This window comes from Oryza sativa, chromosome 1 (assembly GCF_034140825.1).
Source record: "Oryza sativa Japonica Group chromosome 1, ASM3414082v1".
NCBI lineage: Eukaryota > Viridiplantae > Streptophyta > Magnoliopsida > Poales > Poaceae > Oryza > Oryza sativa.
This window is the reverse complement of record NC_089035.1, coordinates 35,934,183-35,958,769: the sequence shown is the minus strand read 5'-3', so window position 1 is coordinate 35,958,769 and position 24,587 is coordinate 35,934,183. Positions and strand designations below refer to the sequence as shown.

The 24,587-nt window shown below is 44.3% G+C and overlaps 5 protein-coding genes and 1 long non-coding RNA gene across 10 annotated transcripts; 4 read left to right on the top strand and 2 right to left on the bottom strand.

The window, feature by feature from the left end:
* Positions 1 to 437: 437 nt before the first annotated feature.
* LOC4327517 (copper transport protein ATX1) lies at positions 438 to 1,186 on the bottom strand. The gene is made up of 3 exons (XM_015778855.3): positions 1,123 to 1,186; positions 867 to 942; positions 438 to 766 (listed from the first exon to the last, which is right to left on the bottom strand). Exons 1-3 carry the CDS (start codon positions 1,126 to 1,128, stop codon positions 639 to 641), a joined length of 210 nt encoding a protein of 69 aa, XP_015634341.1. The 5' UTR covers positions 1,129 to 1,186; the 3' UTR covers positions 438 to 638.
* A 1,651-nt stretch (positions 1,187 to 2,837) lies between these two features.
* On the bottom strand, positions 2,838 to 4,816 carry LOC4327516 (uncharacterized). The gene is made up of 2 exons (XM_015765895.2): positions 4,702 to 4,816; positions 2,838 to 4,558 (listed from the first exon to the last, which is right to left on the bottom strand). Exon 2 carries the CDS (start codon positions 4,506 to 4,508, stop codon positions 2,931 to 2,933), a length of 1,578 nt encoding a protein of 525 aa, XP_015621381.1. The 5' UTR covers positions 4,509 to 4,558; positions 4,702 to 4,816; the 3' UTR covers positions 2,838 to 2,930.
* Positions 4,543 to 5,854, top strand: LOC112937451 (uncharacterized). The gene is made up of 2 exons (XR_003240075.2): positions 4,543 to 4,801; positions 4,871 to 5,854. It is a non-coding gene; the product is annotated as an uncharacterized lncRNA (long non-coding RNA).
* An 867-nt stretch (positions 5,855 to 6,721) lies between these two features.
* LOC4327515 (amino acid transporter AVT6C) lies at positions 6,722 to 12,931 on the top strand. 4 transcript variants are annotated; one of them, XM_066305041.1, is made up of 7 exons: positions 6,722 to 7,142; positions 7,256 to 7,408; positions 10,592 to 11,132; positions 11,248 to 11,397; positions 11,699 to 11,902; positions 11,981 to 12,446; positions 12,539 to 12,931. In XM_066305041.1, the coding sequence occupies exons 1-7, from the start codon at positions 6,746 to 6,748 to the stop codon at positions 12,683 to 12,685; spliced, it is 2,058 nt and encodes a 685-aa protein (XP_066161138.1). In that variant the 5' UTR covers positions 6,722 to 6,745; the 3' UTR covers positions 12,686 to 12,931. The 4 variants fall into 4 exon arrangements, with proteins under 4 accessions (XP_066161138.1, XP_025877986.1, XP_015626639.1 ...); XM_026022201.2 differs by lacking the exons at positions 7,256 to 7,408; positions 10,592 to 11,132; XM_015771153.3 differs by lacking the exons at positions 10,592 to 11,132; positions 11,248 to 11,397.
* Positions 12,932 to 13,078: 147 nt separating this feature from the next.
* On the top strand, positions 13,079 to 19,482 carry LOC4327586 (TOM1-like protein 6). 2 transcript variants are annotated; one of them, XM_066305044.1, is made up of 9 exons: positions 13,079 to 13,376; positions 15,822 to 15,900; positions 16,084 to 16,182; positions 17,038 to 17,151; positions 17,365 to 17,513; positions 17,613 to 17,694; positions 17,808 to 17,893; positions 18,055 to 18,282; positions 18,359 to 19,482. In XM_066305044.1, the coding sequence occupies exons 3-9, from the start codon at positions 16,096 to 16,098 to the stop codon at positions 19,164 to 19,166; spliced, it is 1,554 nt and encodes a 517-aa protein (XP_066161141.1). In that variant the 5' UTR covers positions 13,079 to 13,376; positions 15,822 to 15,900; positions 16,084 to 16,095; the 3' UTR covers positions 19,167 to 19,482. The 2 variants fall into 2 exon arrangements, with proteins under 2 accessions (XP_066161141.1, XP_015622433.1); XM_015766947.3 differs by lacking the exon at positions 13,079 to 13,376 and adding an exon at positions 15,037 to 15,270.
* A 1,549-nt stretch (positions 19,483 to 21,031) lies between these two features.
* On the top strand, positions 21,032 to 24,329 carry LOC107275443 (EP1-like glycoprotein 3). The gene is made up of 2 exons (XM_015784185.3): positions 21,032 to 21,547; positions 23,159 to 24,329. Exons 1-2 carry the CDS (start codon positions 21,119 to 21,121, stop codon positions 24,278 to 24,280), a joined length of 1,551 nt encoding a protein of 516 aa, XP_015639671.1. The 5' UTR covers positions 21,032 to 21,118; the 3' UTR covers positions 24,281 to 24,329.
* Positions 24,330 to 24,587: the final 258 nt, after the last annotated feature.

Here is a 24,587-nt window from a genome sequence, read left to right as displayed (position 1 = left end):
ATTGGAGTTAAACAAATCTCACATAACTTCGTGTGTTGCATCGGATTTCTGTCTGTTCCATAAACAATGCCTAAACACTGTAACATTCACAGGTACGAATTGGTTGGAAGCAAAAGAAGAACCAATTTTGCAGCCTTTATGAACTGCAAGCAGCAGCAGAAGAGAAAAACATGATTTCAGGCCCCCAAGCTCCAACATTTTTTATCCTTTTGGAAGAACAAAATCCAACCATTGACAGGGTTTTTCTTTTTCTTTTTTCGAGAAGATGGTCTATAGGAGTGCAAGCGAAAGCTGATTCAGATTTTGAAGGAAAGGATGGATAATTTTGTTCTGAATAAAGACATATCATGCATATCCTCCATGAAAACGTAGAAAAGTTTGTCTCATCATCCGGAAGATTTTGCAAACAAATCAGGTACACATCAAAGGAGGTAAGGTAATCCAACAGGGCAACGCATAATCCATTGCATTAATCAACTACTGAGGGAGAGTAAGCAATGCCGAGTTTACCCACTTTATGTTCCTTAGTACTACTGTATATCTGCAGTATAAACAGCTCAAAGTAACCATAGAAAGGACTAAGGACTAAGGACATCAAGTCATCAGCTGATATATACTACTAGCTAAAGATGAACACTTCAGTCTTCACCCCAGTTAGTTGCCGTCTTCCCAATCTTCTGCAGAGCCTTGACGACTTCATCTGGGGTAACATTTCCTGTCACGGTGACCTTGTTTATCTCTGTCTCTAGCTGATAACTCTCCATATCTGTTAATTTTTACAGAAGAAGCACGGTTGATCATGCAACCATACAAGTACATGTTTTGTAGCGTATAAAAATGACAGATTCAGTGGAACGAATGCTTACCATCGATCGTTTTTATTGCCTTCTTGATCGCCTTGATGCACCTGTCGCAGTGCATCCCAACCTTCAACTCCACCACCTGTCGCAACAAAACAAAAAAAATTCAGACCCGTTGTTGAGAAGCATATGCGTGATCAATTAGTAGATGTACAGTACTACAGATAAAATTATACAGTACTGTTGCATAAACAGAAGAACAGAGTAGAGCTTAAAATTATACAGTACTGTTGCATAAACAGAAGAACAGAGTAGAGCTTACAGCCATGTTTGGAAAGTAGAGAGAGATTGACTCTCACAGGTTTACACAGCTTCGAAGTGTAGATGTCTGTTTGTCTCTCTGTTCTGAAGCTTAAATAATCTACGACCGTGCCTTTCTCTTTTCTGCAAGCAAGCGCAACTTTTGTTCTCCACCGTGAAAATTAAAGCACATACAACTACAGCATCTATTCATTCTCCTTTACCTATACATTTCACACTCGAAAAGGAGTAGTACAGTACTAAACTACTAATCCATATTGCCGAAGGCCACTATGGTCCACATAAGAATCTCCTTTTGAACTGGCTCCAACTAATTCCCTCTGAATTTACTGAACCTTGTCACGAGAGTCTGGTGTGCACAGATTATTCCCTACTAGCAAGTTTAGTATAGCCAACCATAACTACTAACTCCAAATTATCTATAGCTAATTTAATAGCTAATTCATACAATAGTTACTTAGGTCATTCCCAACCCAATAACTAGGATGGTGTCCATAGCATCAAATAAGCTGCAACCTAAAATGAAAAATAATGTGGCAAGTGAATAAATGAGGAAAAAGAAGGAAACCATGTCTCGACATGGTTTCTACCCAACATCCAAACGGGATTGCTAAGGGGCGATCGATCGCTCCTAGCACGCCCCCTCTTCTCCACGTGGTTTCTTTTTTTGGCACCGCATTACTTTCATATTATAGTAAATTTATACACTTAAAGTTTACACATATAAAGTTTAGAGATCAAAAGTTTATAAATCAAAAGATTATATATCTGATTCTGAATTCAAAATATTTTTTATATATAGTATTTCTATACATCTAAATTTTATACACCTAAAGTTTATGGACCCAAAGTTTATAAGTCAAAAGTTTACATACCTGATTCAAATTTGAATTTGAATTCAAATATTAGTTTATAGACCCAAAGTTTATAAGTCAAAAGTTTACATACCTGTTTTAAATTTGAATTTGAATTCAAAATTTTTATATATAGTATTTCTATACATAATTTTTTTAACTTTGTGTTTTTTATTTTTTTAAAATTTATGGTGTAGTAGGAAGAGAAGGAGAGGATGAAGGAAGAGAGAAGTGTATAGGGGAGATAGGGGGGTGATCGCCTAGGGCGGTCACCCGCCCATTAGCCGGCCCCACATTCAAGACATCATGTGAGATAAGTCACATTAAATTTAAGTATGTAATAGTGGTGTTTATATTGGAAGAGTGGTGCCTAATACTAGTTTCTTGATGATGTGGAGTTTATGGAAACTATGTCTAATGTCTTGGGTTAGGAATGGTCTTACTATACTACTCCCTCCATCCCATAATATATGGGATTTTGAATTTTTATTTGCATTGTTTGATCACTCGTCTTATTCAAAAAAAAATTTGTGCAAATATAAAAAACAAAAAGTTGTGTTTAAAGTACTTTGGATAATAAAATAAGTAAAATAAATAAATAATAATTCCAAAAAAAATTAATAAGATGAGTGGTCAAACAGTGTAAGAAAAAACTCAAAATCCCTTATATTATGGGACGGAGGAAGTATTAATATCTTCGTGCTGTAACTGGCTACAGATCTGTAGCCTGCTGCTCTTTTATTTCCTCTTTTATCTCTTTAAAATATATTTATAGTTGGTTTATATTCTGCTATGGTACCTGCCCTAAACCTTGCCACACGAAAACAGTAGCTGAGCAGAACATGACAAAGCAAGAGCACAATGCTGGAAAGATGGTGCCAATCCCCAAAAAACAAGATTGATTCCCCCGCAGCTTCTGCACACCATAACATCAATCAGATAATCACCCTTGGGTTTAGCTACTGAGCTCGTTGTCACCATTTGCCGCAACGTCTGCACCACTGCCTTGCGTATCGCCACTGGTCTCCATCACTGCCTGCGCGGGTGGGATCATCTCACCGTCCATACCGAGTTTTATGTCACCGACAACGCCATCCCCCTCTCCTCCACCCACCGATACCGGCACTACTCCCGTCGCAGCCGTCGATGCCGCGCCGCCCTCCACATCGCCGCCGTCCATCGCCTTCTCGTAGAAGACGCCGCCGCCGTCCTCGACGTCGTACAGGTTCCCCGTGCGCACCTCCTGCGCGAGCGCGCACGGCCAGCAGAAGAGCCACCGCGCGTAGTCCGTCAGCGACGCCGAGCCGCAGCACCACCGGCTCCCCGGCAGCGCGAACCTCTTCCGCATCTGGACCCTCCAGAACCCGCCGTACAGCAGGCCGAGGAAGCACAGCGCGATCCCCGCGGCGCCCACGGCGTCGCTCAGGTCGTAGTCGTGGATGTGGAGCGCCGTGATGTTGAATACCCAGAAGGGCGCGACGCAGAGCAGCAGGAACATGGCGGTGTGGACGTACATGTTGCCGAACCCGAGCCGCTCCATGTTCCAGCCGAACACGCAGAAGGTGCACAGCGACGAGAGGCAGCACGCCGCGGGGTCCTCGCCGCAGTCGAGGAGGCCGCCCGCCCACACGGGGTCGACGACCACCGTTCTCGTTCCGGGCAGCTCGGCTTCGATCATGTGCTGCTGCTGCTGCTTGGCTTCCTCGCCGGAGGCATCGTCGTCTGTGTCCCTGCCTAGAGGGCTGTACACCGTGTACGCTCCGGCGACGACGGGCGCGACGACGCCGAGGACGAAGAAGAAATTGTCGGCGAATTCGGATCGCGATCTGCTGCGGTAAGCCCAGTAGAGGTTGCAAACCACGTACTGAGAAATGCAAGTGACATGGAGGAGAGCCACCACGACGGACATGTGCGCCCGTTCGCCGGGACGGCGGTCGCCATTCTTGCAGTACACCTTCCGGAGCTCCGCGGCGTCCTCCGGCCGCCATCGGCAGAGAAGAACGAGGTGGTGGATCAGGCTGGGATGCTGGTATATGCTCATGAGCGTGAAGAGCGCGTTAAGGATCTGGTTGTCGATCTCTATCCAGTGATGCCTCAATGGCTTGGAAGGGAAGGCCCTGTTCAGCAATCCTAGCAGGAGCAGGATCAACATGCCACCAGCTGCAGCGACGCAGAGCAGCCATGCCAGGAGAGCAATGTTCAGAGGGTGCTTGAGCCAGTTCTTGCAGAAGCTGAACACCGAGCTCCAGTTGATTCTTCTGACGAAGTGAACCTCGACATGGAGGTACCGGCGGACGCCGGTAGATGGCAGCCGGAAATTCGTCAGTGGAGAACAGAGGTTGATATTCTTTAGCCACTCCACCGAGGGAGTGGCTCTGAGGCAATCCAGGAGTCTCCTCTCGTGATGAACAGATCCTTGCATTGATCCATCATGAAGAGCAGGAACTGTGATATGATATTCAGTCAAAATTGGTGAGGTTTGATCAGAGTAAGGTGTGCCTGCCATGTCGTCTTCAGGAAAATTCTGAACCATTTTTCTCTGTTTAACTGAAACTCTGAACAAACAGGTATTTCTTCTTCAGCCTAAAAAGCAGAAGGCACACATAACTTAAGAATTCGCCCCCAAATCGCCAAATCCAACAGTCACAAATTTATCCCCCAAAGCCAAAGAACAGGGTTATGCATGAACTGGGACCGAAGACATAATAAGTCACAAGTGAACATACCTCACAGATGTACAGGACAAGTCAATCGGGCGAAAAGCAGCTCAATTCCTCCAAACAGGCTCAAACTTCTGAAGAACTGGAGATGTGGAGAACTCTTGAGGTAGGGGAAAGTAGCAGTCTGCTAAACTGCACTTCGATTCTTTAAAATCTCACGACTTTCGCTTGCCAGGACATTTGACTTGGGCGCCAACTAAATACAGCCTTGTCATCTTCCCAAGTTGTAGCAGAGCTGCATCGAAGTCGTGTGCACGAAGTTGAGCTGCATCGAAGTCGTGTGCACGAACAAAGCAAGCAGGGATCACAGTTCACACATCAGAAATCTGAATTGATGTTATGCTGTGCGCCTGTGCCCCGGGATCCATAGAGTACCAAAGCAGTCAAGCTTGGAGGCATGTCAGTGTACTCGTGTATACGCGATGCCATCAATAAATCATAAATCAAGCGGTTTTCCTTGGTCAGATGAAGGCGGCGAGCGTTGAATTCTCAAACCAGGTCGTCGTCCTCGCTGGGTCTCTTTGAAGCCTCCGCGAGAGGCGGGCAAGCAGCAGTGCAGCACAACGGGATTGACCACGGTGGGGAGAGGGCAGCCGGCAGTGTCTCTCCATGACGATAGGTTCCGTGGATTTTTTCAACAAAAAAAAAGGAGAAAAAAGAAACCTTCCGAATACGCCGGTAGGTTGACGGAGATGGAAGAAACGGAGAAAGACTAGAGAGGGTTTGGCCTGAAGGCACGCGCAGCCCCGCAGCTCTGCTCTCCAACAATATACTCCGCCGGCCGCGGATCTCGTCGGCCGACGAGGCGACGTGGCGTCGGACTTGCGGCCTCGAGGGTTTCCCCAGTGGAGAGCCAAACCGCAAAGGAGAGGCGAACGGGAGGAAGACGGAAAGGTTTTCACTAGTAGTAGTACTACTTTCCAGGGGTAGATTAGTTTACCATGGGTCTAGAAGTAGGCCCAACTCCATGTAAACCACTCAGCCTAAATAAAGGCCCAAGCAGGCGAACTCTCAGGCTTGTTCTCTTGCCGAATTGTAAAGCCCAATTGGTCTTAATTGACCCACTTAGGGCCCCTTTAATCATAGGATTGAGAAAACGTAGGAATAAGAAAAACGTATGATTTTGATAGGAATGTAAGTATAAAACAGAGGATTGCAAACACAGGAATTACCGTTTGATTGAACCACAGGAAAAACACAGGAATTGGATGAGAGAGATAGACTCAAAGGAAAGTTAGCAAGAGGTTAAAACTCTTGCTAAATTTCCTCTAAAATCTCTATAGGATTATCCATTCCATAGGAATTTCAAAGGATTGGATAGAATTCAATCATTTGTTTCAAAGGACTTCATAGAAAATTTTTCTATAGGATTAAAATCCTCTAAAATTGCTATATTTTTTTTTCCAAATCAAAGGGGCCCTCAGTAGGCAAATTGTTCGTCCATGCTGTAGTTTGTGGAGAAAGGGGGTGCGTAGTTTGTGGAGAAAGGGATGCGGTAGATTTACCAGGTTTGTCATCTCGGTGTAAAAAAAATAAGTTTGTCTTCTCACTTTGGAGAGTTTAGAAAGGAAAAGCAAACATCTACGTCGACCCCATGGATCCATGGATTCAACGGCGGATATTGTGTCCGGCGCCTGTCATGTTGCTAGATTCCAGCAAGCAAGCCAGTGGTATGGATCCGTTAGGCTGGCCGACTGGCCAATCGTTGGGCATAGCAAATCAGCACGCCGCTGCTAAAAAGGGTCCCGCTTCATTGTATCATCGCAAAATCAGGAATCGGGGCCGTGTTCCCGTCCAAGTACAGCACCTGAAACACTAGCTTCCTCTCTCCGCTCTGTAATCACATCAGTCCTTTCTGTCGCGTAGTACGCCTCCCACGCGGAATTACCATATTAGGCCCCGTTACCAGCTGCTGCTTCTACAGCGATCATCATTAGCGCGTAAGGATATGGGCGTAATTTTCACCGGATTAAGGAAGCATAGGTTCAAGTGGTACTAATTTAGGTGGTGCCAACGAGCGCCATCCACACGCCTGAAATCCCCACCGAAAATGACGCCGCCGGCGAGCACGGGCAAGTGCACCGGCGCCGCCGCCGGCGAGGTGGAGGAGCCGCTGCTGCCGGAGTTCTCTGGCGGCGGGCATGGGGCGTCGGTCTCCGGCGCGGTGTTCAACGTGTCGACGAGCATCATCGGCGCCGGAATCATGTCAATCCCGGCGGCAATGCGGGTGCTCGGTGTGCTCCCCGCGCTCCTCCTCATCGCCACCGTCGCCGCGCTGTCCGACGCCTCCGTGGAATTCATGCTGCGGTACACGGGCTGGGACAGCGGCCCGCCGTCGTACGCCGGGATCATGGGCGACGCGTTCGGCCGCGCCGGCGCCAAGGCGCTCAATGTCTGCATCGCCTTCACCACCACGGGCACCCTCGTCGTCTACCTCATCATCATCGGTGAGCCCACGCCGTCGAGGACGCGCTGCTCTGCAGCTCTGGGATACATCCGAATTGCATGCGGGGAGAAAATATTGAATTAACCGCGTCGAGCATCTTGGTCGCCGTCGCAGGGGATGTGCTGTCTGGGAGCGCAGGAGCAGGAGACGAGCACGCCGGTGTTCTGCAGGAGCTGTTCGGAGCGCAGTGGTGGACGGCGAGGGAGCTCGTCATACTGGTCACGGCCATCGTCGTTCTGCTCCCGCTCGTGCTCCGCCGCCGCGTCGGTGAGTTGCTCTCGAATACAACCTGATGCACTTAATTAGTATTTATTAATTGCTACTCTAAAATAGCTTGATTAGTTTAATTGCTACTCTAAACGTACTTCATCCGTTTCATACTAAACTAAGAATATTTTTATTCAAACTTTATTAAGTTTAATAAAATCTATAGAACAAATTTGACAATATCTAAAACATCAAATTAGTGTTATTGAATATATTTTGATAATATATTTGTTTAATGTTAAAGATGCTACTATATATTTTTTTATAAAGCCAAAAACTTATGACATAGAAAGTAATTAAGCTAGTGCTGAGTTGTAAATTTGAGTTCTCGAGCGGTGTTCGACACGAGTAGTTGAGCCACCCGAATTATTTGGGACATGGAGATGGAGTGGCTCATTGTGGACGTCGGATTGCGCTCGTGCACAGGGTTTATCTCAGCTACCGATTGAGTCCTCTAAACGCTTTAACAAAAATCCAATTTGTCGAACTACGGAAACAGCACATAATGGTGGTGATTTTTCCTCGATTTCCATTACCATGACTAAACGGTATATTTTATTTAAAAAAATTGACCAAATGGTATATTTTGTGAAAAAAATTTATGTAGAAGTTATTTAATTAAAAAAATTAAATAAACCTATTTTTAAATTTATAATAATTAAAAGTCAAGTAACTATGTGCTAATGGCTCTCTCATTTTACATGCTCTAACTTTATCTTTATAGTAGAAAATATGACACCCACGTTGACGTGTCAACTATTTAGCCAGTGTGCGCTAGTTAGAGTTACTTTTAGAATGCATGAAAGACATAATATATTACTCCCTCCGTCCTACAATAGTTGTCATTCTAGGTTGTTTAGGATAGATTAAGATTTAATAAAAAACTATAATACCCCTTATTAAATAATGTATGGTGGTAAGTGAAATGATTATTGAGGGTAAAAAGGGAAAACTTTTGAATAGAAAGTGATTGATGGGACAACTTAGTACTCCATAGTGACCAGTATTTTGGGACAAAATTTAAATCCTAAAGAGACAAGTATTCTGGGACGGAGGTAGTATTAGCCAAAAATTGTTGACGTGTTTTTTTTAACGATCGATTTGTCAGCCATCAGATTCACGTCACGAATAGCAAATGTGAGTTACATATAAATAACTATATTATAGATACACTACAATTATACTACAACCGCGTTTGAAAGTTTAGCCCTATATTTGAAAGGATATTCTTCTATCAACAATCGTTGTAGCAGAGTCTTGCACTTATGAAAATGAAAAACATCATATTTTCCATCAACGTCTTTTTTAAAAAAAATTCATAGTTTTTCATCAAATTCATGAAATTCAGAAGATATACGTATTAGTTAGGTCATGAAGGAATATACTTATCATCGTACTACCTCCGTTTTTTAATAGATGACGCCGTTGACTTTTTCTCACATGTTTGACCATTCGTCTTATTCAAAAAATTACGTAATTAAATCACACTTAAAATACTATGATTGATAAAACAACTCATGATAAAATAAATTATAATTATGTAAATTTTTTGAATAAGACGAATAGTCAAACATGTGAAAAAAAAAGTCAACGGTGTCATCTATTAAAAAAACGGAGAGAGTATTAGTTAGGTCATGAAGGAATATACTTATGATGATGTTCTTGCTGGATGAACACAACATCCACCAATCGATATCCTCTTTTACTATTTTTCTGATGGAAAGATTAATTGAAAGGAGGAGAAGAATGGTTTGGAAGGTTCTGGATTTGGTCTAATAGGATAATCTCTTTTTTCTAGATTTTTTATGAACGGATTTGCTAGTTTACTGTCGACAGTAAACGAGGGGAAAAAATGTCGAATTTTTGACTGTTTTTGTCTGTCGGATTCGCCTCAAGATTAGTGCTGGCACGTTCGTGTAAAAAATCCATGCGATAACTAAATTTGTGTGCTGCATGGGGTTCGAACCTAGGACCTCAATCCCACTAGCTATGCGTGGTAGCCACTTCATCTCATTAAAGTTTTCTAAAAAGTTTGCAAGTTATAGTTAGTTATACTCCAGTTACACCCTAGTTACATTGTAACTATATTGTTATCTCTATATAAATTATATATAAAGTTGCATATATTATTTGAATACATATATACAAGTTATTATTATTATATATTATTTTAATACATATATACAAGTTATTATTATTATAGTATATAGTTCTAGTGAAATTATATACTGTAGCTAGATTTGAAAATTTTCCCCTAAAAAAACACTCGACAGTTTTTTTTAGCTAATCCCTTTTATGAATAACTTGGAGATTTATTTAAAAAATTACTATGCCACATGGTTGTGGCACGAGCGACTAGCAGTAAAAACCATCAGCTTTAGTAAGATAGATAGATAGGATAATATATTTTTCTCAAATTTTTTATAAATAACTTGGAGATTTATTTTAAAAGCTACTGTGCCACGTGTGGCGCGAGCAGCTAGTGGTAAAAACCATCAGCTTGGGGCTGTTTGGATGGAGCTAAAATATTTTTAGTCCCTGTCACATACGATGTTTAGATACTAATTAGAAATATTAAACGTAGACTAATGACAAAATACATTCCATAACCCTAGATTAATTAGCGAGATGAATCTATTGAGCCTAATTAATCCATAATGTGCTAATTATAGATTAATTAGGCTTAAAAAATTATCTCGCGAATTAGCACTCATTTATGTAATTAGTTTTGTAAGTAGTATATGTTTAATAGACTAAATTAGTATCAAATATCTGATGTGACAGAGATTTTTAGTTCCCAGATCTAAACACCCTCTTAAAGTTTAGTTCGTGGATCAAACACCTCCTTAATAAGATAGCTAGATAGTTTCTATTTCATCCATCTGCCGTTGAGTCCGGAAGGCCGAAAGAGCGTTATCTTGGGCCTCGATCTCATGTGGACCCTGAGACCCATTTACACATCCCTTTCAACCATGTGCACCAAATGTGCAATATTGCCATAGTGCCCATAAACAAGGATATCATTGCCTCGTCGGATTGTTGCACGCGGACCACGAGGCTGGCCCAGTTGTCAGCCACTCGCCCACCAGTCCGGACTAAATTAAAAACCCTATCGTCCTTCGAAGTTCGCAGCGCCACGCCACAATAATTTGGTCGCTGAGCTCCGTTCACCCATCTGACTAGGCTCTTATCACAAGCACACTCATCGCCCCTCCTGTCGTTTTCCCGCGCCACGTTTCCACGCTCTCGAGCCGCCGATTCCAAAGAAACGCGCACCAAACTCTCGTCTAGCTCCCCGCTTAACGTATCAACACCATGGTGTCCAAGAAGACCTCCATCGCCGCCGCCGCCGCCGCCGCCGGCGACAGCGGGGCAGCAGAAACGTCCCTGCTGCCAGAGCGTTACGCCGGAGCGGGGACGCCAGCCGCAGCCGCGTCGGTGCTCGGCGCGGTGTTCAACGTGTCGACGAGCGTCGTGGGCGCCGGGATCATGTCGATCCCGGCGGCCATGCGGGTGCTCGGCGTGGCGCCGACGGTGGCGCTCGTGGTCGGCGTCGCGCTCCTGGCCAACGCCGCCGTGGACTTCATGCTCCGGTACACCCGCGGGCCGTCGTCGTACGCCGCGCTGATGGGCGACGCGTTCGGCCGCGCCGGGGCCGCGCTGCTCAACGTCTTCGTCGCCTTCAACGCCATCGGGACCCTCACCGTGTACCTCATCATCATCGGTAACGCACCACAGCATATCTCCCCCCGAGCCGTACACCCAGCGAACCTGCAGCGCTGGTCGCCGCGTGCAGACGAGTGATATTTCCGGGGATTTTGGTGTGAGTGTTCCTGCAGGCGACGTGATGTCCGGCACGACGAGCGACGGGAAGGTGCACGACGGGGTGCTGACGGAGTGGTTCGGGCAGCAATGGTGGACAGGGCGGGAGGCGGTGCTGGTGGCAGCCGCGGTGCTCCTCCTCCCTCTTGTGCTCCGGAAGCGTGTCGGTACGTAAGGGAGCCCGCGATGATTGTTGTTTCTCATTAGGACCGACGAGCAGACTCTAGATCCAGTGCCCCAAACTAAACCGCATTTTCAGTCATTTGGTCGAATTCTAAATTCCCATTTCCGGACCAATTTCCACTACGATTTGGCAAAACTGGACGGTGTCGTATAGTAGTATATGAATTTTGCAAGGTTAGAATGCCTTATGAATTTGGGAGGAGCTACGACATTTGAAAAATACCTGAATACCGTAGTCCCTGAAGTCATACCCTTTAATTTGCTGTGACCTGTGACTAATTGCAGATTCACTGAAGTTCACATCAGCCGTGTCCATCCTACTGGCAGTGGTGTTCATGTTCATCAGCCTGGGCATCGCGGTGTACGCCCTCTTCACCGGCACAGCGAAGATGCCGCGGATGCTGCCGGATTTCTCGCGCCTCTCCTCTCCGTTCGAGCTCTTCACCGCCGTCCCCATAGTCGTCGTCGCCTTCACCTTCCACTTCAACGGTATCACATCGATCGCGCCATTGTTAACACTACACCATCTTTTTCTCGAGACTGAATTATCTGCCTTGCATCTGGCAGTGCACCCGATCCGAACGGAGCTAAGCAAGACGTCGGACATGAAGGCGGCCGTGCGCATCTCCCTCGTGCTCTGCGCGGCCATCTACGCGGCGGTGGGGTTCTTCGGCTTCCTCCTCTTCGGCGACGCCACCATGGCGGACGTGCTCGCCAACTTCGACCGCAGCTCCGGCGCCGGGGTCCCGCAGGCGCTGAACGACGCGGCGCGCCTCAGCTACGCGCTGCACCTCGTGCTCGTCTTCCCGCTGCTCCACTTCTCGCTCCGCGTCAACGTCGACGAGCTCCTGTTCCCGGGGCGGCGGCCGCTGGCCACGGACACGCGCCGGTTCGTGGCGCTCACGGCCGTGCTCATGGCGGTGCTCTACGCGCTCGCCATCGCCATCCCCAGCATCTGGACGCTCTTCGAGTACTCCGGGTCAACATTCGCCGTCTGCATCTCGTTGATCTTCCCCGGCGCCATCGTTCTCAGGCACGCCATCAGATCACCACCATGGCATCATACAATTCTCATCGCTTAACGCTTGGTTACAGTTGTCATGTAATGCTACAATTTTTTTGCAGGGATGCTCATGGGATAGCAAAGACGAAGGACAAGGCATTGGCAGCGACGATGATCGCTCTGGCCGTGATCACGAGCAGCATCGCCATCGCCTCCAACGTCATGAGCTCCATCAGCGGCAAGGTGGAAGGAGGCCATGCCGCAGGTAGGTAGCATGTGGTATATTGGTTTGCTGTCCGACAGCATCAAGATTCAAGGCTACTGCCCCTGTAGCGTTCCTCTGTTTTACATTTTTTTTAAAAAAAAGGAAAAAAAACTTGCAGGGATTGACTCGTAACAATGTATACTTGTGTGTTGTAAGGATTTAGCGGCGAGTCATTGTTGTATACTTTTACAGGAGATGCATTATCGTGTATAATGTGATATAGAATAAGGAATAGTGCCTTCAGAGAAAACGGTTGGCCCTCATCAGTTAAAAGGTAAACCTATATGATCCATTGAATTGAGAGTTGGAGATCGGCAAGAAGAAAGAACATGAATAATGGATCAAAGTAGAGTTGCCTGCTTGAATTATGGAGTGTGAAATCTGCTTAATGCAACTCATTCACGTGTTTGAATCTCGGCAGTACGTTCCACATGCTGACTGTTTTTTTTTTTTTTGAGACATGCTGACAGTATTGCATTTTAGGCGAATGCAAGGCCGGACTTATGTCCATGTTCTGAGGCTGAAAGTATAGAAAGGCCCATCTCAACTTTTCAAGCAGTCTTGGCCTGCTACGGCATTACGGCCCATAAGGCCTAAAGCTCAGCCATCAGATTCAGCAAGCACTTTTATAGACCGACAAATAGCTGTCACAGCTCTATCAGTGTCCTCCAAAAGCAACAACTCCGACTTGAAAGGTCAGACTCCATACATCTATTCCGAGTCCTGCCTCGTAAGAACTTTCGCATTGCAATTGATAATGTTGCGTTGCTAAAATTGTTCATTATCATTAGCGATCTTTTGAATCTGCTGCTGTCAACAAGTGGTTGGACGCACGCAACATCTGTAGTTTATACGACGCCCATGACGAGATGTACGGTGTACCAAACCCCAAGCAAGTGGCTCCAGGTGGAAACCTCCCATCCAACCACTCCAAATATACTAACAACTTTTAGTCTCACGATTTTATCCTAAAATATAACAATTTTCTTACCAACATTCTCTTCCATATCCACCATTCACTTTTTTCACTTATCTTCACAACTCATCTAATAACAAATCTCCATCACTCACTTCTACCTACTTTCTTAATAATCATATCCAATTCTAAAACTTCTTATATTCTAGGACAAAGAAGTACTTGGGGACCTTTGAAATTATAATGCAAATAGTAGCATTGGCCTGCTCATTTGTGCTCAACAGTATCTAATATATTTTTAACCTTATTTTAAAATTAATTTAGCTTTATTTCACGTTCTAACTTTGGCTTTAGAAGTATATAAGTTTTTCCTTAAAATTGTTTTCGTTAGATGGGATACGTGTCTTTGCTTAAAAACCACAGCCCCAAAATACCTTCCAAGCAGGCCCACAGAGTACCGAGGGTAATTTGTACTTCGCAAAGTGCATCATATCGGAGCTAACCACTATTTATGGATAAAAATATATTATACTCCAGCCAAATATACATACTTGCTCCCAAAGTATCATTGGTGAGTGATTTTATAGTCGGAAGGAAGATTTTTTTTAATATAGAATCTGGTACTCTCTGTAGCTCACGTATCACGACATATCAAAAATTACTTAAATAAAAATGCGGATTGTCTCACGTAACTTTACTTGGGATTAGGTAAAAATAGAATTAAATTTGGTATACAAATTTCATACATCTCTATCTCTATCTCTTCTCTCTACTATTATAAAAATTATGTTTTTGCCGGTATTTTAGTACGTCATCCGTATTTGAGTCGGTTTTTATGTTTGTTCGCTTTTAGAAATACAAATCTGTATTTAAGTCAGATTTTAAATTCGTTTGCTTGTGAACATATAAAAGCATTTTAAGTTCGGATTTTAATTTCATAAATATTCAACAATTAAAACTAGATTTGATATACAACTGTTTGTTTGTTCCCTATATATATGATTGTATTTCCTATACAATAGTTTTGAAAAGTATAGTTGGTTGTCATGTATAACTCTCAACCTCTATTTCACATACATAAAATTGTATTCTTTATACAATTACTCAATCGATCAGTGCCTTTTACCTTTTTCGATTATTAATACGAAAATTTGTCAGCACTGTTAGTTTTCTTCAGGCTGGAGTCTGTGAATCTGACGAAAAACAGAGAAAAACAAGCCAATGAAAGAAGAAAAACTCCTGGACTCGTTGACCAAAACCTAATACGGAGTGGTACTATTAATCTCTCTCCCAATCCTTGGCCCGTGAGGTCGTGACACGCCACGTCACGCTTGGGACCACCCGTCGTGACGGAGACAAATTGTTAATCCCGCACGCCTGCTTCCGCGGCGCTAAACGGACAGCACGGATTAACCCCTACCTCCCCCCCCCCCCCCCCCGCGCTAAACTCAGCGGTTTACGAGTAGTAGTTTATTCGCTCGTCTCCTCGGGGGAGTCCAAACCCTAGGCTCTTCCTCCCCAGCGATGCACCCGGCGGGGGCGGTGGTGGCGCCGGCGGCGGGCGCGCCCGCTCGGGCGGCGCCGCGGGTGGAGAAGGCGACAAGCCACCTGCTCATGGGGCCCGACTGGGCCGTCAACCTCGAAATCTGCGACATCATCAACGCCGACGTCTGGTGATCACCTGCTGTCTCTCTCACCTCAACTCCGCCGCGTCGTTGCTCCCGATTTTGCCCTGTTCGGTGTACGGCTTCCTGCGTGTGAGATTGGATGTTTAGTGGAAAAATTTCGGTATTCGATTAGGGTCTATTGGGTGTTCCGACGGGTTAAATTAGTTAGTTGATTCATTGTTTGGGGCAAATTTTGGTCGACTTTGGTATTCGGGTAAGACGGCCGTGTACGCATATTTGAAGTAGAGTCGAGATGGTTTCAAGGCCCTGGTTTCGCGATTCGATGCTTTTTGTGGTGAATAGGATGCCATTCAACTTAGCCTTCAACGTGTGCGTGGATTTTGCCCTCTCCCAACTCCCAGGCTACCTGAGAGCTCTTTTGATAATTACCTGCACTTGCAAAGGGGATGGCTTTGACTCTAATCTGAAGAAAGCAATTGGAGTGAGGGAACTCATATAGGGCCATAGATAGGTCGATAGTATGAAATAAACTAGCTTATTTTTCTACTCCAAGTAATTATCTCCTTAACAAGCTAATATTTGTGAATTCTTATCAGGCAAACAAAGGATGTGGTAAAGGCAGTGAAGAAGCGACTACAGAACAAAGACCCAAAAGTTCAGTTCTATGCTTTGACGGTATGTTCTTTTGTTATGTAATGATGGATGCAGTGTTTTCTTGGCTACATAATTTTTCATCTTTGAACAGAATACAAATTTTATTTCACAAAAAAGTAAAGGAGAAAGTTCCCTGAATACTCTCTTACCCAACAATCTGAAGTTGTTGTTTGTCTGATGTATTTAGTTTGAAATTTGTTGCAGCTCTTGGAGACTATGATGAAGAATTGTGGTGAATATGTTCAACTTGAAGTTGCTGAGCAACATGTTCTGCAAGAAATGGTGAAAATCATCCAGAAGAAGGTCCCTTTACTCCCCTCCTCACTACTAATTACTTGCTCTTCTGAATTCCTAATTTTGTGCACATGGTGATTTTCTCAGTTGTTTTTTTAATCATATGCATTCTTAATGGCATTGCATAATTTGAGATGACACTGAATACTGCTAGTGTTTTTGGTATAAGACATTTAGAGTTTCGTGTGTTACACGAAACCCCTGTTCTTTTGGCTGGTTTTACGGTTTGTCTAATTAGCAATCAAACTAATCTTCTAATGCGATTGGATGGTTATTCTGTAGAGAGCTAATATATTAAAACAGGATAATATAAATGGTTAAACCCATTTTCTTCACGGGTGGAAGGATATTTTTCATAATAAACGCTGATTGGTTGTTTGTAGTAGAGTAATAGGGTAACTAGCCTGCAAAGGCACTTGATGTCACCAGCCTATCATTAATATCATGGTTACTTGTTCAATGCCCTGCTTAAAGTTTGATATTATGTGGTAGCACTTACAATAACCCATATTTACCTTTACTGAATAGTTTGATATTATGTGGTAACACTTACAATAACCCATATTTACCTTTACTGAATTAATCTTTGCATTCGATTAGTCCTGACCTGTGCACTAAGAAAATTTGAGCTTAACACCAATTTCTTCACCTATACTAATTTTGTGGTTAAGTTGAATCATCGTTGACAGTGCACCTTATCTTCTTTTTTCTCAGCACCTGATGTTTACACACATCAGATTTATTTCCTGGAATATCAATTCTCATTTGGTATTTGCATGTTGTTCAATTCACATCAATGAGGCAATTACTGGACATGCCCCTACTAAAATTATGAATGTTTTCTCTTTTGTAATTTTCTTTCAGAATGATATGTTAGTAAGGGATAAAATATTATTACTTTTGGACTCCTGGCAAGAAGCATTTGGTGGACCTGGAAGTAAATACCCACAATATCACTTTGCGTATCTTGAAGTAAAGGTATGTAACAAATTCCATGATTGTTCCTTAAGAAGTATAGAAGCCTTGTTTCGTCATGGTATGTGGAACGATCATGATTACAAGAGGCATGTCATGTACTCATGTGTTCAACATGCATGGCTCACGTGTTTATGCTGAAATATTCATTTCTTTTCTTTGAAAACATCCCTATAATATCTAACCATATTTGCAACTTGTCAATTTTGAATTCAGAGGATAGGTGCCGTGTTCCCAAGGCGTCCTATAGATGCACCACCGATATTTACACCCCCGGCGACACATACTTCTCAAAGCTATGGTTCACCCAGATATGAGGCAGGAAGTCTGAATGAGATAATGTCTTCCGATGTTGAGACACTAAGGTTGCTTTCTTGGCATATCGGATTCATTTGGTTTGGTCAGCTATCACCCAACTACTTCAATTTATGTTTGTAACATTTTTTTCTCTTTTTCTATTACAGTTTGGGTGACCTGAATAACATTCGAAATGTGACAGAACTACTATGTGATATGGTGCATGCTTTGAATCCATCTGATCACATGGTAGTGAAAAATGTTCCTGCCTAAAAACTGTTACTTTTGACCATATGGACTAAATGCCAGCAGATTTTGATCTAGCTCTTGACTTGAACAACCTCCCTTTTTTTTTAACCCAGGCTGTCAAAGATGAAATTATCACAGATCTTGTGAGCCAATGTCGCTCAAACCAACAAAAGCTCATGCAGTTTGTCAGCTCAACAGGGTAATGTTATCAATATTTGTTGCTGCCCCTTGTATTTTGAATTTTGTAATGTAGTGATTTCAGGGTTCTCCTTTGTTTCTCTTCATAGCATTTCATAGGCAGAGCAAAGAAGTTTGCACAAAATGTGATATGATATCTGAATTCATTTATCTGTTGTTTAGGAATGAACAGTTACTGAAGCAAGGTTTGGAGATAAATGATCGGCTACAAAATATTATTTCAAAATATGACATTATGGCCTCCAGTACTCATTTAGCAGTTGAAGCACCTCCGGCAGACAATGTTGAGGCTCCTAAAGAGGATCCAGCAGAAAAGCCATCTGCACCTCCTATCAGCACTCTTGAGGAGGAGGAGGAGGAGGAGGATGAGTTCACTCGACTAGCACAAAGGTATTTATAAGTAGCCTTGTAACATGCAGCTTCATTTTCATGCACAGTTAACTTATGCTTCATTGTGCATCTGCAGAAAAAATAAGTCTGTGATGACTAGTGATGATTCATTATCTAGCACTGGAGACCTTGCCCTTGTACCCATTGATATGGAAAGTTCAGAATCTTCATCTTCTGTTGCAAGCAATGCTTTAGTTCCTGTTGACCCAGCTCTTGTCAGTAGCAGTCCTCAAACAAAAGAGCAGGATATGATCGACCTTTTAAGCCTCACCTTGTGCAGTCCTACACATGAAGCTTCTACAGATTCTTCAACGCAGGGTCCTAATGGACCTCAGCAGCCTGCAGTTACTGATGGGCAGCACAACCCATCGGGTGTGCCACAGTATCCTTCAAACCACCAGTCGCATCCAATAAATCAGGAATATATTCGACAGAACAGAAACTATGTTGCACCTTGGGCACAAAGTGGTCAATATTATCCAGCACCACCATGGGCTGCACCTCCAAGTGTCAATTCTAATCCTTTCCAGTCAGCTACTTACCAAGAACAACCCCCACCTGTTGGTTCTGTTTCCTCAACCTATTCAGCTCCCTCAGCATCATATACTTCCCCTTCAATGGCATATGTGCCACCTTCAGCCTCATTGCCGATATGGAATGGTTCTACTACAAGTAATGGACTAAGTGCAACACAAGCTCAAATGAATGGGAATCAACAACCGCCAGGTTCTTCAGCGGCAGCAAGCAAACCTTATTACATACCTGACAATTTATTCAGTGATTTGATTGACTTGAAGGGTCTCAGTGGTGGAAATAAGATGGGCGTACCCACTAGCATGGGTAGTGCAAATGGTGGTCAACCTACGATTGGTGGAAAGAAGTAGGTTTCTCTAATTGGTTGGTGGTGCCGTGGTGAACGTTAGGAATTCTGATCACTCAGTTTGGTGTACATTTCATGTATATCTCCCTTGCCCCATTTACATGTTTGGTTACATTGGTTCATTTCATGGCTGCTGACTGTTCAGTCGAGTAGAGATGGTATACCATTATTACTGTACATAAATGATGAGTTGCGCATTGCCTTGTTTTTACTTCGCGACTCATATTTTGATATGTTTGGCTTCTCATTATTGAGCACACGCATGAAATCGTGTTCGTCCAGGATATTAAATCCTGTTCGTGCGTTGTTATTCTCCAGCATATTTTATGGTTCTGTTGATCTCAAGGAAAGTTCTCTTATATAGTTATTACTTCCTCTAGCCCATAATATAAGGGATTTTAGAGCGATGATATTTTCTAGGACTACGAATTTGGATAGGTCGTAGTCCTAGAAAGTGTCACATCTCTCCAAAAATCTTTTATATTATAGGACGGAGGGAGTAGTAATTTCGGTGCGTTGGTAATGCCCAGGATTTGGTCTCGTTTTGGCTTTGTTGTAATTGTGGGTTTGTACGCCTGCCTCCGGTGCGAAGGGAAGGCATTCCAGCGGTTCATGATGAGGCCCAGCATGGGGTGTAGGCTATGATGAGCCCGTGAACTAAGGGCCAGGTCGTGACAATTGTGCACGTAACAAGTATAGAACTCAAATACACTGGGTCTCCGACTGATGGATCAAACAAAACTACTTACCATTACTTCACTGTCTATTCCTAAAAAAAATTACTTTACTGTCAACTACCTCCATTGTCAAGTAGATGTATAGTTAAAATAAGCTTAAACTTAAACTTTGCAGTTGATATGCACAGGAACAGAAGGTATATTTGTACCATGGAAATGATAATCTTTTAGCGCCGAGTTGACACACATTTAGTAGATGTATAGTTAAAATAAGCTTAAACTTAAACTTTGCAGTTGATATGCACAGGAACAGAAGGTATATTTGTACCATGGAAATGATAATCTCTTAGCGCCGAGTTGACACACATTTAGTAGATGTATAGTTAAAATAAGCTTAAACTTAAACTTTGCAGTTGATATGCACAGGAACAGAAGGTATATTTGTACCATGGAAATGATAATCTTTTAGCGCCGAGTTGACACACATTTGAGTTGTTTCGTCGTTCTTGTGTTTGTTGGTACGCAGGATCTAAAAGTCACGTTTCTTTCTCGTCGCGCGCGGAGCGCAAAGCGACAACTGCAAATCTGCAATGCCGCCACTCCACTTTAATTAGTCCACTCCATGAACTGGCAATTAATGATCAAATCTCTGCAAGCATAAATGCTGATGAGGAGGATATGTGCATTAAAATGTGATATTCTTTAGTACAGTTTAATCTTTATGTAGAAACAAGGAGAAAAAACACACTTCCACGTAAAAAAATAAACCCTCTTTTTTAACATAAACCATTTTTAAAAATTATTAAACTTCCATCAAGCTTTATCAATTACAGAGGAACAGGTGTATATTACTCCCACTTTTATACTTGTACACCTTCTATCCCAAAAAGGATAACTTATAGATATAAATTTGAACCAATGCTTGTCCAAGTTTATCTTTAGAAGTTAGTTTTTTATCATACGGATGGCTCCTTTAGCAATTGCATAGTAACACTGTTTCTTTGGTTCATTTCAGGTAGTTCTATTTGACTGTTTCTTGTCAGTAATACCATTAATTCTCACAGCCTAGTGACCATTTATAAACGCTAATCCTGCCAAAATGATTAATGTCAACAGTTAAATCATATACCATTCCCCACCGTGAGTCTTCACACTCTAAATACAGAGCAAATCTGCGAGAGAAAACAAACCAAATTGAACCCATTTTCTCTTTTCCTTCTCCAACTCAACCCCAAAAAAGAAAAAACGAATTTAGAATTCTCCAACCACCGCGACGGCCATGGCCATGGCCCCCCGGTGCACCTTGTCCGTGCTGCTCCCGGTTGCGCTCCTCCTCTGCGCCGCCATCGCGTCGCCGGATTTCCCTCTCGGCAAAAACTTCACCGTGCCTTTGTACTACCAGCAGCCGGCCGACCTCGCCGTGACGACGACCACGGTGCTCAACGCGTCGCACGGCGCGCCGCTGCGGCCTGGCGTCGCCGCCGCCATCAGCGTCGTGGCCGGCACGGGAGGCCTGGAAGGGCTGTCCATGTGCTCCCTCGTCGTCCTCCTGGGCAACGTCACGGTCTGGGCCTCGGACCACGACGGCGGGAGGTTCTTGGTGCGGGGCTTCTGCCGGCTCGAGCTCACGGTGGACGGCGATCTGCGGCTGACGGACGCCGCCGGGACCGTCGGGTGGTCGTCCGCCACGGCAGGGCGACGCGCAAAGGTGATGCATGCATGACTCCTCCTGTGGATCTACCTAGTTTGCTTTTCACCATTCTGTCTGCTTGATTATTGCAATCTTTACCATTGTTTCTGCTCTTATTACAAACTCGATAGGATTGTAAGCTAGATATGCGATGCGAGGTACGCCCAGCGAGCCAACAATCAAGGTATATAATCGTACAATGTTGTTGAAGATGGAACAGTGCTAGACTTAGTGCATCAGCGTTATGCCGATATATATATGGGTCGGTTGATATGAATTATGATGGAGTTATCTGTCCGAGGATTTGATGATTTGTCCTCCCTGTTCTTGGATAATTGGATAGAGGATTTGGCAACCTTATGTCTAGGACTGGACTAGTATACATGCCAAATACTGACATGCGACTGTTAAGTGGACAATCCTCGATTTTTCCAAGAACTACCTACTAGATCTTATATACCATAAAAAATAGTCTATATATAAAGGTTCATTTCTATGAGGATTTGGTTCTGAGCATTTTTTTAGGAAAAAAAGGGCTTATTTTAAGGGCTACCTTGAGTGTTTTAAAAAAGCGCGCGAAAGGCATGGATCGGATATCAACGTCATAATAACGACTTTTATCGATAACCTAATTAATAACGACACGTAAGTCATAGAGGGCAACAAATAAGTACAAACGACAAAAATAAATAAAGCAACAAAGTAAAGCTACCGTTATTATAGTTATCTTTTATGCAATAAAGTGTGACTCCCTATTGAAAGTAAAGCGCGTATAGATTTCTGGTGGTTTTATGTTTTTGCACTCTTTGCCCAACTAATTGCCTCTCAATTTTGTTACTTATTAGTGTCAACCTATTTCATGGGAGATCACCTTTGAGTTATAGCCTGCTAGGAACTTTCTATAACGTATTGCTTTTTAATGTCGTGTGGCTGATGTCGGTTCTCTAACAAGTGAGCCTATATGTCAGCCATATACGTTAGAGGACGATACGTTAAAGAAAGATCATCTCTCTTTCTAGGTCCTCTATTCTTAGCAATTCTTTTCACGTACGCTTTGTTGGTTCAACCTAGAGTAACCGATTTTACGTTTTCTATCCTCTAAAGTGATTGGGTCATTTTGAAATGAAACCAAAATGTGCTATACTAAGTTATTGTCACTTTGAATATTAGTACTTTTGGCAATGTTTGGTTTGCTACCAAAATATGCTAAAATGTGACCTCCAACGGTTACTTTGACGTGATAACCACTGGGCCCACTCAAAAGTATTGATTGTTAATAGAACCAACGTCTATGTCCGACAACACTCAAATGTGTTGATTGTTATTAACAACCAGCACCTTTTTCGCATTATAGGTGTCAGTTCTTCCAAACAACACATCAGATCAGGGACGTGTGCTCGGGCAAAAAAAAAAACACTATATGTTTTAGTTGTATAGACTTCTAATAACTATAATGTTATCCCTATTTTGCGTTTATGTGTTAGTGATAAGTCAACTAGAAATTTTTAACTTACTACCAAAATTTTCCTAGGTTTTAGCATTACCCGACATTCTGATAAGGTAGCAAAACAAACAAACCCTTTTAAGTCAGAGCTGAGATACTCACGTTCCCCTTATGTTTCGGCACAGGTTCTGCGTCTGACCCGGAGTGGCAACCTCCGTCTCCTGGACGCCAAGAACCAATATGTATGGCAAAGTTTCGACAAACCAGCCGACAAACTGCTACGCGGCCAGCGCATCGGGGTGCCCTCCTACCTCACCGCGCCGGTGACAATGATCGGCTCCGCGTTCTTCTCCTTGGAGCTCAAAGAGCGCTCGATCACTGCCAACTTCAACGTTGGGATTAAGAGGTACACATACTGGGAGCTCACTCCGCGCCATAACCGGAGCGTGGCATTTGCGGAGATGGACGTGCTGGGGCTGAGGTTGCTGGACCGTCAACGGCGACCGGTCGCGCAGATCTCGCCGGCGATCGAGGCGCAGGTCAGCTTCTTGGCGCTCGGAGAAGACGGCAACCTGGGCATGTACTTCTACGACAGCCATGACATGAAGTTCGGGCCGTCGTACGAGGCGCTCGGGTTCTGCGAGCTTCCCCTCGCCTGCGGCCTCCGCGGGGTCTGCTCCGCCGCCGGCGAATGCGACGACTTCTCCACCTACGGTGTCCATCCGGCGCCGGCGGCGCACCGCCACAGTGCCTGCAACGCGACCACCGTCGCCGACCGGCACTACATGGCGGTGATGGAAGGCGTCACCACGGCGATCAGGCCCGCCTCGCCGCCGACGGCCAACGTGACGATGCGGCAGTGCGCGGACTCCTGCCTGCGCGACTGCTCCTGCGCCGCCGCGCTCTACGTGCTGGCGGCCGTGGCCGACCACGGCGGCGCGTGCTCGCGCTACGAGATGACGGCGGGGGCCCGGGAGGTGATCGGCGGGGGCCACCGGCACAACTACCTGTACCTGGTGAAGGCTCCAAGAACGAGAGACTCTGAGCACGAGCACGGAGACGACGACGGCGCCGTGAGCCGCGTGCTCACCAGGATCCTGATCGGCTTCGGCACGCTCGACGTGATTGGCCTGTGCGCACTTACATGGCTGTGTGCGTACTACTGCATCTATCTCCGCGACATCCCGGTCCTCGACGACAAGGACGACGAGGAGGCTGACGATGAAGGAGGGGAAGCAGCCCGGCGAGGAGACGCCGTGTCGCAAAGTCCTCCTACCAACAGTGAACCTGTAATAGAATTGAACTGATAAATGAAAAATTAAGAAAAAAGAGAGGATATACTTTTTCTTGGGTGAAGTGCAATGAAGTACATGCCACTTGGTTCACTGAAGTGAGCGAGAGCCGAACCAGGAACAGAGAACTAACTAGCTTGGCAAAGGGGAAGAGACGGTTTGTCTGTCTTTTAAAGACCCGCACGTTAGCCCGCTCCAACACAGCAAAACGGTCCAGCTCAACACACCACCGTGGCAAAACCATCTTAGGTCTTGCACGGTTTGAAAGGGATTGATGGAAAATAATTTTACATCACAATAGATGTAGAATAAATCCCTCCAA